Below are 12456 nucleotides of genomic sequence, written 5' to 3' on the forward strand. Positions count from 1 at the left end.
ATGGTTGAACCACAAATTTGACACTACACATTTCAACAGGCTGCCAGAAAAGGGACGCCAGACCAACCATGTGTGTGGTGGTGAGCGATGGGGTCAGGAGGCAGGGAAGAGCGGTTACGCTAGAGTGTCTGACCATTACAAAGAAAACAAAGCGGGTTATACTGTAAACTGACCTCATAAAAGAGATTAGTTCCTGAGGTAACTCCCTACTTAGAAATTTAACATATCTGTACTTCACATTAAATGCTATGTTTTTGAAGATACCAAGTAATAAGACAATTTTCTTGTCTTTTCAATTTTTAAAAACTTTATGCAATATTTCAAATATGTACCAAAAAAATGTAGAAAGAATGGATAACTAACACCCATGTAGCCACTATCAGTAATTATCAACTTAGAGCCATTTCTGTTTCATCTACTCCTTGGATTATTTTAAAGAAAATCCCAGATGTCATATCATTTTGTCCATATATATTTTTGTCTATATCTCTAAGATATAAAAACTCTTTAAAACCATAACCAGAAGACTAAAATGCTATGATTATTTACTATATTGCTTGTGGGCATAAGATCTAGAGAAATCAAAGGTTAGGATTTCTTCTTAGGCCACCTGTAATTCTCAACTTGCCTATTTACACAGTTGTGGGTAACCACTTAAGTTGGGATATTTTATTTAACCAAATATATCAAAATTATCATGTCAACATGTAATGATACAATTATTGAGATATTCTACATTTTTTTTTTCACACGAAATCTTCAAAACCCTGTGTGCTCACAGCATATCTCCGCTGGTACTGGCCACATTCCACAGCTCAGGCCTGGTTTGAGGTTAATGGCAAGGGCTTTGCAGACAGGACCTCTGGGTCCAGTCCTGGTCCTGCCACTTACCCACTGAATGACCTTAAGCGAAGTTACTTAACCTCTTTATGCATTAGTTTTTTCATCTGTAAAATGAGGGCAATAATGTAGCGACCTCATGAAGTTGCAGGGCTTTTAGAGAAATTAATACATCCTAGGTAGTTCCTGGTAAACATAAGATGTAGGATGAATGCTAGCTGGTTACTCTTATTCTCCTAAAGCATGGCCCTCAGAGATCAACTTGTCCGACTCCTTGTCCCATAGATGAATTAAACTGAGGCCTAGAGTTTGGAAGGCACTAGTCTCAGTAGCAAAGGCTCAGCCACCTCTCCTCTTGATGACTCCCTTCTCCTGGCTGGCTCAACATTATTACTTTTTTTGGTGAGGAAGACTGTTGCTGAGCTAACACCTGTGCCAGTCTTCCTCTATTTTATATGTGGGATGCCACCACAGCATGGCTTGATGAGCAGTGTGTAAGCCCATGCCCGGGATCCGACACGGAAGCGGAGTGTGAGAACTTAACCACTACGCCACCAGGCCGGACCCATAACATTATTAACTGATTTTTCTCTAATAGACCAGAAAGTACTTCAGAACTCTGCAGTGGTTCAAGATCCTCACTGTTGAACCAGTTGTCCTTTCACAAACATTCTTTTGTTACCATTGTCAGTACATGCACTGTACATTTGGAAGGGTAGATAACTGGGTGAAATTCCTGGACACATTTGGCATCCTTCCTCTTGAACCTGTGTACACACATGCTGTCCTCTCAGAGTAGTAATCTCCAAGGAGCTCTTACGCCCTCCACTGTCTTTACAAGTTCACTTCCTTCTTTTCAGCAATTGGCTATGGGGGGATCACCACCAGATCCCATCTCTGGTCTAGACCTCCTATCCATACTCCATTTAAATACCTACTGCTCAGTGCTCTTGGGTGTCAAGACTGAACCTCTCCTCCCGTCCCCAGCCTGTGCCTGCCACTAGGAGGAGTCTTGGAGTCATCCCAAGGGCCTTCTCCTTTATTCTTTACATTTAATCAATAAATCTTCTTTTTTTTTTAGATCTGCCTTTGCCTTTCTACTTCTGCTGCCACTACGGCACCATCTCAGGAATATTAAAACAGCCTCTGAGCTGGTCTCTATTCTAGTCTCTCCCATCCCAATCAAGCTGGCACACTGCTGCCACACTCTCCTTTTAAATGATGAACTTTTAATCATCTCCACTCCCGATTCTTTAAGGATTCCCCACTATAAAACAAGGGGACTGGACCAGATCATTTTGAAGTCCACTTCTATTTGTAAAATTGTGTTTTCCAGATTCTCCACCTAGCTTTGGAGGCTCTGGGTACTCTAGTCCCCTTCCTTCCACTATGTGCTCCACAGCAGGCAGGCTCAATCCTGCCCCCTCCCCACACATTACTCTGCTCACTAGGCCTCCAAGCTGTGCTCCTCCTCTCCTCTCCTTTCCTTGTTCACTGTAACCTGACTATCCTTTAAGGTAAAATTTAAGCTCTATGTAAAGCCTTCTCTGACCACTCTGATCTTTCCGTTCTCGGAGCTCCTGCTGTAAGCTTTCCAGCGTTTCACGGACACTAGCTCTCTCTCTCCACTTGTCCTGCGCGCTTTTGTGAAAAGACGTCATGGATTCTTTTGGAATTGCCTAGCACAGGACAAGCTCACAGTGGGGCTCCCTGAAGATTTGCTGGTTGAATGGTACATCTTAGAATGTGCTTTCATCTGTGTCAATACCTTATAAAAGGCTTTTCATTTATGTTTTTTTCATTAGAGTGTGGAATATTTAAAAACAAAAAATTTTAATTTTGGTTGCATGGATTCTGAATAATTAAGAGTGTACTGGATGTTGGGGCCGGCCTGGTGGCTGAGTGGTTAAGTTCGCACGTTCCGTTTCAGCGGTCCAGGGTTTCGCTGGTTCAGATCCTGGGCACGGACATGGCACTGCTCATCAAGCCATGCTGAGGCAGCATCCCACATGCCACAACTAGAAGGACCCACAACTGAAAATATATACAACTATGTACTGGGGGCCTTTGGGGAGAAAAAGGAAAAATAAAATCTTTAAAGAAAAAGAAAAGAGTGTACTAGATGCAAGAAATCGACTGAACTCAGAAAAGATCCCTCCCTTTTGTAGATGCTATCAAATGAGGTACAACAATGGGAAACACAAAACATGTTTGTTCATGGAAACTCATAATTAAGCCAAAGGTAGTTTTCATGTGTCAATTCCTACTTTCATGTGTCAATGTGCCCTTTCACTACCTGTTTATTTTGGAGGTGAAGAACAATGGTAAATCCCAATCTGTCCATCGTACTCCATATTTAGGAGTACAGGTAAAATATTCAGTGGGGGGAGTGCAAATTCAATTGTTTATTTGGTAATTATTAATAGTCTTCATTAATCCCCCACTCATATTCCTAAGAGCTGTAAGAGCTGGGATCATGCTATAAGAGCTGGGATCATGCCCGCTTTCGCTCAGCACTATATTTGTACCGCCTCAAAGAGAGCAGACACAAACCAGAATGAATGAAAGAACCCAGGAGTTAGCCAGATACGGGGAATACCGACGTCTATAAACCAGGCAAAACAGTCAATCCATGACTTTAATCTTTTTTTCAAAACTGTGTAGAGAACTATTCCTACAACTTGCACCTACCTTCTCCACATCAGCTTTCTTTTCTGTGAGAAGAGCTACTGTTCTTTTATAAGCATCATTAATAAGTATTCGCACTTCGTCATCTATCAGTCTTGCAGTGGCTTCACTGTAAGGTTTCTCCAATACCATGTCCCCCTGACGCGGGAGGTCAAAGGAGATTTGCCCAACCTTTTCATTCATGCCAAACTGAACAATCTGAAAAAGAATACATAATCAGTGGTAGGCATCCATTTTTGCTTACAAGGCTACCATATTTTTATAAAATGGGAACAAGTCTTTACAATGACATTAAATCCACACACTTCACTGTAACACTACTCTTTAACCTGCAAAATCTACATGGTGGCCTTGAGTTGGTTAAGTAGACAAGGGTGTTCTGTGTAAACAATGGATAGTGTTTTAAACTCCTCAACGAGGAACACAAGAACAGAAAGCCACAGACATCTACAACAAAATTAGGTCACAAACAGGTGGGGGCAAAGCCCAATAGCTACAAGACTCTCTGCATGAATGGAAGTAGAGGAGAAGCAAGAAGCATCTAATAGACCCAAGAGAATAAGAACCCCGAACTGCCAAGAGGCTCTTGCTAGAAAGAGTGGTGTGCCAACCTGGGAACAACTGAACACAGAAGGGGCATTTGCATTTTCCCGTTCCCTGAGTCCAAGCCCCACATTATGAAGAAGCTTCTGGAAGTAAAATCCAAACTGGTTAGAAAAGAGAAGGAGCAGATAAAAGCAGAGAGGAAGAACAGAGCAGGAGAGCTCAGAAAGTAGGAAGCTATGTTTTTAAAAAGTTCACAAAATTAACAGAAAAGAGAACTCTAAAACCATAAAAACAAAACAACTATCCTAATCCACCTCCCTCCTAAGAGATCAGGATAACAAATTTCATGTAAAAATGGGCAGAAAACCCTTTATAAAGTTATTATGTGAAAAAAGTAAGGAGCAGAATAGTGTCTCCACAGATAAGAAAAGTGGGATGGGAAGATAGTCCATAAAACAGATGAAAACTGTAAACCACAACTTCAAAAAAGGCTAAGAGAACTCAGGAAAGTGAAAGGCAAGTATGAAAGAATAACATAAATCAGAATCAGAAAAAGTTAGACGAGGTGGAAGAACACAGGAAAAAGTTAGATAAAGGAAAAAAAGTATTTTAAAAATGAAGATTAAACTAGAAAGAACAAGAGAAAACAACCACAACAAATAATGCCCTAGGAAAAAGAAAGGTAAAGAGGACAAGTAAATTAAAAAAAAAAATTCTTTTAAATGAGTCATTAAAAAGGATTTGAGAAAGTAACAGACCCAGAAGGATGCTGACATATGAATAACAGGAGTTCCCAAAGAAAGTCACTGATATCAAGTTCCAAGACAGCAAAACTATATTGTTTGGGGATGTGTGCACCAGGGACAAACTTAAAGAAAACAGGGGAATGATCATAAGCAAAGTCAGGGGAGGGGACTGAGAAGGGACAGGACCTGGGAGAGTCCAGGTGTGGGCTGCACTCCACCGTGGGGCCATGGAGGTTTGTAACTGAACTTTAAACTCTCTCTCTATGCTTTATATACTCTTAGTAAGAAACTTTAAATACTATACTATGAAAAAAAAGGTTTCTTTTCATAAGTTGACTGTTTCAGATTTCGTTTAAGAAATAATCCTTGCCTGAAAAGCCTAAACCACAAACACAACAGTATTGTTTCAGAGCCATTCACGAATGTCCATTTCTCGTGCAAATGTGAGACAACAAGGAACACACACTCCATTTCATCCACTTACTTGGGCATATGCACTCTGAGTTACTTTCCTCAAGTCATCTTGAGCACCAGTTGTAATTCTTCCAAAGAAGATTTCTTCGGCTACCCGGCCCCCCAGAGTCATGCACATCCTGTCCAAGAGCTGCTCTCTGGTGTACAGGTATTGTTCTTTGGGTAAATACTGAGCATAACCCAGTCCTTTGCCCCGAGGGATGATGGAGACCTGGCAAGCAGAAAACATAAAATGTTGAGGATTCCATCTCCAAATGTAGATTTCATCACAACGTTTATCTGTGGACAGATAAACTCACGGATGGAAAACAAGCACAATAGCTGGGCAGTGCGCCGGCCCTGGCAACAGGAGAGTGAGCAGGAGTGACTATCACGTGTATCTTCTCTTAAGGTAACTTCACCTTAGAGTTCTAGAATGTATTTCCTGTCTTTTTATACAACTCAATTGATATTATTCAGTCTTGACAAAAGGACCACTGGTGAGTGATGACCCCTCATGGCAGCTCAAAAACAGCGCAGGCTTCATTAAACCCGATGGTCAGCCGCAGCCATCTCTCCTTTACAGGACAAAGTGGAAGACAGACCAAGACGCTCAGCAGCCTTCATTTTCTTTTCTAGTCCTCTTTTCGCAATTGAGTAAATTCCTTTAATTTTTAAAAAACCCACTTTATTGGGGGATGATTTATAGACAATGTACCCATTTTAAATGTACAGTTCAATGGGCCTTGACAAACATAACCTCCTACCATAATGAAAATACAAAATATTCTCTTTATCCCCAAGAAGTCCCCTTCTACTCCTTTTAGTCAATCTTTCTCCCTACCACCAGCCCTAGGCAACTGCAGACATGCTTTCCGTCCCTGTGGGTTAGTTACAATTTCTAGAATTGCATATAAATGGAATCATACAGTATGTACTTTATGACGTCTGGTTTCTTTCCCTGTTTCTGAGATTCACCCACACTGCTGTGTATTAATAGTTCATTCACTTTTACTGCTATGTAGCATTCCATTGTATAAACACACCAAACAGCCATTTCATTCTCGAGGGACATCAGGGTGGTTTCCAGTTTAGTGCTATTACAAATAAAGAAGTAAACATCTTTGTGTGGACGTTACGTTTTCATTTCTCTTGGGTGAATATCTAGGAGTGGGACTGGTTGGTCGTATGGAAGCATTTGTTTATTTTTATAAGAAACTGCAACACTGTTTTCTGAAATGGTTGTATCATTTCACATTTCCATCAGCAATGTATCAGAGTTCTGGGTGCTCCACATTTTCTTTTTGAGGAAGATTAGCCCTGAGCTAAAATCTGCTGCCAATCCTCCTCTTTTTGCTGAGGAAGACTGGCCCTGAGCTAACATCCATGCACGTCTTCCTCTATTTTATACGTGGGACACCTACCACAGCATGGCGTGCCAAGCGGTGCCATGTCCGCACCCGGGATCTGAACTGGCGAATCCCGGGCTGCCGAAGTGGAACCTGCGAACTTAACCACTGCGCCACTGGGCTGGCCCCTCCACATTCTTAACAATACTTAGGACTGACTTTTTAATTTTAACCATTCAGTATTTCCTTACAGTTTAATTTGCACTTCTCTGATGACTAATGATATTGAGTATCTTCATGTGCATAATGTCTATTCATTGTGAAGTACACACCCAAATCTTTTGCCCACTTTACTGGGTTGCTTATATTCTTGAGTTTTAAAAGTTATTTACATAGTCTAGATACAAGTCCTTTGTCACGTAAGTGTATTGCAAATATTTTCAGAGTGTGTGACTTGCCTTTCATTTTCTTAATGGTGTCTTTCAAAGACACAAAGTTTTAATTTTGATGAGATCCCATTTATCAAATTTTTGGGATTTATCTATTTGTGTCCCAAGAAATTTTTGCCTACTCAAACTTACAAAGACTTTCACCTATGTTTTCTTCCAGAAGTTCTATAGTTTTAGTTTTTATGGTCTATTACAAGTTAATTTTTTATATATGTTGTAAAGTCAATGTTCACTTTTTTCCATATGAATACTGAGTGCCAGAACCATTTGTTACTAAGATAATCCTCCCCACCTTGAATTACTTGGTATCTCTGTTGAAAATCAATCAACCAATTATTTGTGAGGGTCTATTTCTGGACTCTATTCCGTCCCACTGATCTATGTGTTAGCCCGTTCACCAATACTAGTCTTCACTACTGTAGCTGTATACAAAGCCTTGAAATTGGGCAGTGTAATCCCTTCTACTCACCCTTACACTTTGCAGCTGTGCCCTGACACGGCAAGTCAGCGAGGCTGCTGCCTCCCTGCTGCACCAGCCTCGAGAACGCACTCACTTGAAAACGCAAAAACTTCAGAGCCTCGCTTGGTGCGCTCCTGTCTCCTGTCTCAGGTTTCTGCTCACTTTTGGGCCAGGCTCTCTGGGGCCCCCAGGGCATGCACAGTTTAGTGATCAGCCAGGGATTTGGGCAGTTTCTACTCAGATTTGGGTTTGAGCCCTCTGTGGCTTTCTTGCTTCCAGGATTTTCCTGTTAAGTTTTCAATATTCTTCAAATCCTGAACTCTTTCTTTTGCCACTTCAATATGATAAGGCCAGCATTTTCCACCACTGTGGCCGTGGAGGTTAGGGAAAACTCTCAAGCAAGAAAGCCACAAACTCCCAATTCTAAGCCACTGCAGCTGTTGCTTTTCAAGAATAAACTCTCCTTCAGCTTTGGTCTGCTTTTGGACACTTTTTGGTCCCTTTAAATAATAGTTTTATTTCCAAATTTTATAACATATCTGTCAGAGGGTTTGCATAACATCTTCATCCCACCATCCTTACCAGACATTCTTGCCAAATTTCTTTATATATTTATCCTGTGTGGGAGTGCCATCTTTCTCAAGTAATTGCTCACTCAATCATTTGGCTTGCTTACTGTTCAACACAAACTGCTTCACCTTTAAGAGTGGGTCTGCATGTTCCAGGTACCAGCCAGCAACCGCATGGCCTGCCTCATGGTACGCCACGGTCTTCTTCTCCTCTGGCTGCAGAACTTGGGTCTTTTTCTCTAAGCCTGACAAAATAATAACAAAAAACCCAAAACCACTGCTTTACTGACATCAACACAAAAAGACAGTTATACACTACCACATACTGCCTTATCTAAAATGTGACTTAGAGACACAGCTGCCTATAACAATCCACAGATTCCCAATCAAGGTCAGAATAAAACTGAAGGATCAATTTCAAAATACAGCCAACTACAGCAAAAATGCATGCACTGCCCTACCCCCAGGTCCACTTTTCTCTTAACGCTCCTATTTTTTTGAGCCACATTATCTTGTTTTTGGTAAACAAACAAAAATGCAAAATAAAACTCAGCACTTCGGTTAATATAAACCATATAAAATTCACAGAAAACAAAGAAGCCTGGAAAGAACTCACTGCTGAGTCTAGGTATCTGGAATTATCAAGCACTAGGTAAACAAAGATGCCTGCCATGAGAGACTGCCTGCTGTCTGCTCCCGACGGAAGACAGACCACAGTGAGAGGGAGAAGTGCACTAGTGCAGATCCGGGAAGATCTACTGAGACAGCTGGCCAGGGGTGCTGCAGCTCCCAGCACGCTCACCAAACCAGCCCAGGGCTCCAAAGAGCAGCAGCAGACCTGAGAAGATAAGCCCAGGAGACGCTGTGCCCGGCCCACATGTCGACTGCCGAGCTGAAGGACCCCTGATCCAAGCAGGACTCCTCTCTGCACGGAGAGAGGCGGGCGCTGAAGCTCGTTTGTACCTCTGCACTGCGGAAGCTGACTGTGTATTTTGTACTAAGACAAATCGTCACACTGTGACAACGGTTTTGTTGTGTTCAAGGTAACTCATCTGGGAGAACCCCCCAAGTGATTACACATGAAGGAGTCTGGAAGATTTTAAACAGAGAGCGCTATGTTCTGAGTGATGCAGCTCAAGACAAGTACACACCACATAGCGGCAAGGGTAGAAAGTTACAGAGGGCGAGTTAACCACCCGTTTTCCAGGGATAAGCAGTTCTTGCTGAAAAACCAGGTTTCTCCCCATAGTTTATCACAGGACATCTCCTTTTCTCAGTATGCCATCTTACTACAGAACGACTGCTCATGGCTGGCTTCCAGCGGCTGAGGTGTGGGTGAGTCAGCATCGTCCCCTCTGAGCAGGGGCTCCGGCACTACGTGCTGTCCCCTGGTCTTTCACTCAGTTTTTTACTAAGCACTGATGGCTTCCCCTTGACCTAAAGAGGCTCAAATACAGTTTTCACCTGTCTCCAGTGAATTAGTTTAATTCCATCCACAACTCTTATCATCTTAGATTTTTTCTTTTCAATAACAAATTTCTAGAATAAGTGGTCTATTTATTCATTCAATAGTTGTTTACTTAGTGTCTAACCCAGGTTAAGCACATCACTATACCAATTCTAGTTTCTCACTGGAATCTCCACTCAATTGAAACTCTTCATGTCAAATGTCACCAAGAACAGTCACGCCGCCAAATCCAAAGGTCATTTTCCTTAACATCCCCGCATCACTTGATCCTGCTGACAACTCCTTTATAACATGTCTTTGCCCTTGTCTCCCTTCTCTTCCAGCCTCCTCGGTTTCCTTTAATGGCATCTCTTCCTAGTCTCATTTGCTGATGTACCTTCCAGGCCTGTGGCACACAAGCTTTGGTCACTTTGTTGACTCACTTTTCTCCCCTCTGCTACCAAATATGGGCATTTGGCAATGTTTACTGTGTGGGCCCCTCCCTGAGCACTCTCACCCACCTTCACACCACGGGAAGCACAGCCCAGCCCACTGCAGTGCTGCACAGAGGTCCAGGTGCACGTCCTGCCCTGTCTCACACTCTGCACATCTCATTTTCTGCCAAACCAGCTGCCTCTTGGAGCACCTTATTCTTCCTGGGGTCTTTCAGGCTGTCGTTTTTTTGCCTCTTACCATTGGGACTCCCTATGCTAAGGCCTGCTATCTCACACGAACGGCTACAAGGTTCTCTGCCTCCACATGCTTCCCTCTTCTTCAAAGCCAGATTCATTTTCCTAAAATATCAGATTACCATGTTACTCAGTGGCTCAGGAAAACTCCCACATTAGTTCAATACTGGCCACAGGACAAAAATGCCCTTGAGCTTAACATTCAAGGCTTTCTAAAGCTAGACATAAATAACTTTTTCAATGTTGCCTTACTTCCCACAGGAACTTGAGTCTGACCAGTTTACTTTCCCTCCACAAACACAGGGTGTAACACTGCTAGCTGCAAACCACCTTCTGTTCAGGCCTACACAGCATGTCCCATTTTCTACTGAACAGTTTAAATCCCACCTCTTCTGTGGAGCCCTCCCAATTGCAGTCTTTCCCCTCCTTTGAATGCTCGAGTTCTTGAATTGCATGTTATCTTTTTTATGGGTATTAAATCATACGCTCTCTAGAAAGCAAGGAAAACACGTAATGTACATTGCCCACTGTGCCGGCTGGGTGGGCATTTCCTGGTCAAACAGTTGACACAGCTGTTTATCCATCACAGCAGTATCTATCTAGCATAGAGCACATTTAACTCATGCAATGACATTTTTGGAAATAGGAAGGCTGTGAGCATTTTCAAAAAACTAGATTGGTATAATTCCGGGGCAGACACCTTGCTGCTTGCTGCCCATGTGAATGAGGCAGTGTGCGGGCTGCCATCTCAGACTCACTCAACACCCACACCACTGATCTCCACATAGACCACAGGGGAGGGCAGGAGGCTCGCAGCACCAAAGGAACACAGCAAGTGCATGGAGAGCCCCAGGGCCAGGTGTATATAATGTTCTTCGTTTCTAGGTCTAGACAAAACAGAAAAATCCCTGGCCTCAAATTCATTTTATCAGCCTTTTGACGAGAATTACATTCAGTTGCCTTACCACCAATCACTCGTTCAATTGCTTGTTCAAAATGTTTCTGATTTATAGAATCTGAAAGGTGTCTCGCAGCAATCAATGCAGCTTCATTACAGACATTAGCAACATCAGCTCCTACAAAATGAACACAGAGAAAAGCTTACCCACCAAATACACTCAAACTTGATTAGTCACACATTATGAATGACCAAACCCAGCCAATTTCTCACCCAGCAGCAGACTGGGTAAGGGTTTTACATAAATATAATTCAGTTTGATGCACGACCACCCTGAGCTGTTCTAGCATTCAGTAATAGCCTGGTATAATTCTAAGCCTTTGAACTGAGATGCAAGTATTTATAGTAAATAGATAATTACAAGCAGCTATTTACCCTCATAGATAATATGGCTCATATAAGGGCAAACTAAGACAGTATTTAAAAATGCCCATTAATTAAATTAGTTCCACCATCTCTGTTGGGAAAGTGACTTATGTGAATATTAGGCGATATGCTGAAATATAATGGAAAACATAAGCATTAAAGTAGCCTAGTATATTCAGCTAAACAGAAGTTAAACATGTGAGGCTTGCCAAATGCTTTACTAGATCTCTAAGTCTCCTTAAATTGACTTTTCAGATAAAGTATATGGTAACACAAAAGCTCTAACACAATGTATGTGCTCAATAAACAAATATTAAACAGTATGGACAGTCCTCAAAAAATTAAAAATAGAACTACCATATGATCCAGCAACACCACTTCTGGGTAATCATCTGAAGTAAAAAAAAAACACTTATTCAAAAAGATAGATGCACCCCTATATTCACTGCAGCATTATTTGCAATAGCCAAAATACAGAAGCAACCTAAGTGTCCATCAGTAGATGAATGGGTAAAGAAAATGTGGTATATATACACAATGGAATATTACTAAGCCATAAAAAAGAATGAAGTCCTCCCACTTGCAACATGGATGGATCTAGAAGGTATTATGCTAAGTGAAATAAGCCAGACAGAGAAAGAAAAATACCCTGTCATTTCACTTATATGTGGAATCTAAAAATAAAAACAAAAAACAAATGAACAAAGGAAACACAACAGAAACACTCATATACAGAGAGAAAACTGCTGCTTGTCGGGGGAAGGGGGCGCAGGGGGAAGGCAGAAACAGGCAAAAGGAGTTAAGAGGAACAAACTTCCAATCATAAAATAAATAAATCATGGGGATGTAAGGTACAGCATTGGGAACAGAGTCAACAATACTGTAATAACTTTGTA

General features: G+C 41.7%; 1 protein-coding gene across 2 annotated transcripts in view; it reads right to left on the reverse strand.

Annotated features, from left to right (window-relative positions):
* The window catches only part of AFG3L2 (AFG3 like matrix AAA peptidase subunit 2), a 36998-nt gene that overhangs the window by 1630 nt on the left and 22912 nt on the right, over positions 1 to 12456 (reverse strand). For both annotated transcript variants that reach the window (XM_014829088.3, XM_070513471.1), the window contains 4 exons: positions 11202 to 11312; positions 8230 to 8345; positions 5305 to 5505; positions 3532 to 3726 (listed from right to left, as the gene is read on the reverse strand). In XM_014829088.3, coding sequence (XP_014684574.3) covers positions 3532 to 3726; positions 5305 to 5505; positions 8230 to 8345; positions 11202 to 11312 — 623 coding nt within the window. The remainder of the gene's footprint in view (positions 1 to 3531; positions 3727 to 5304; positions 5506 to 8229; positions 8346 to 11201; positions 11313 to 12456) is intronic.

Source organism: Equus asinus, chromosome 7, assembly GCF_041296235.1.
Source record: "Equus asinus isolate D_3611 breed Donkey chromosome 7, EquAss-T2T_v2, whole genome shotgun sequence".
Classification (NCBI taxonomy): domain Eukaryota; kingdom Metazoa; phylum Chordata; class Mammalia; order Perissodactyla; family Equidae; genus Equus; species Equus asinus.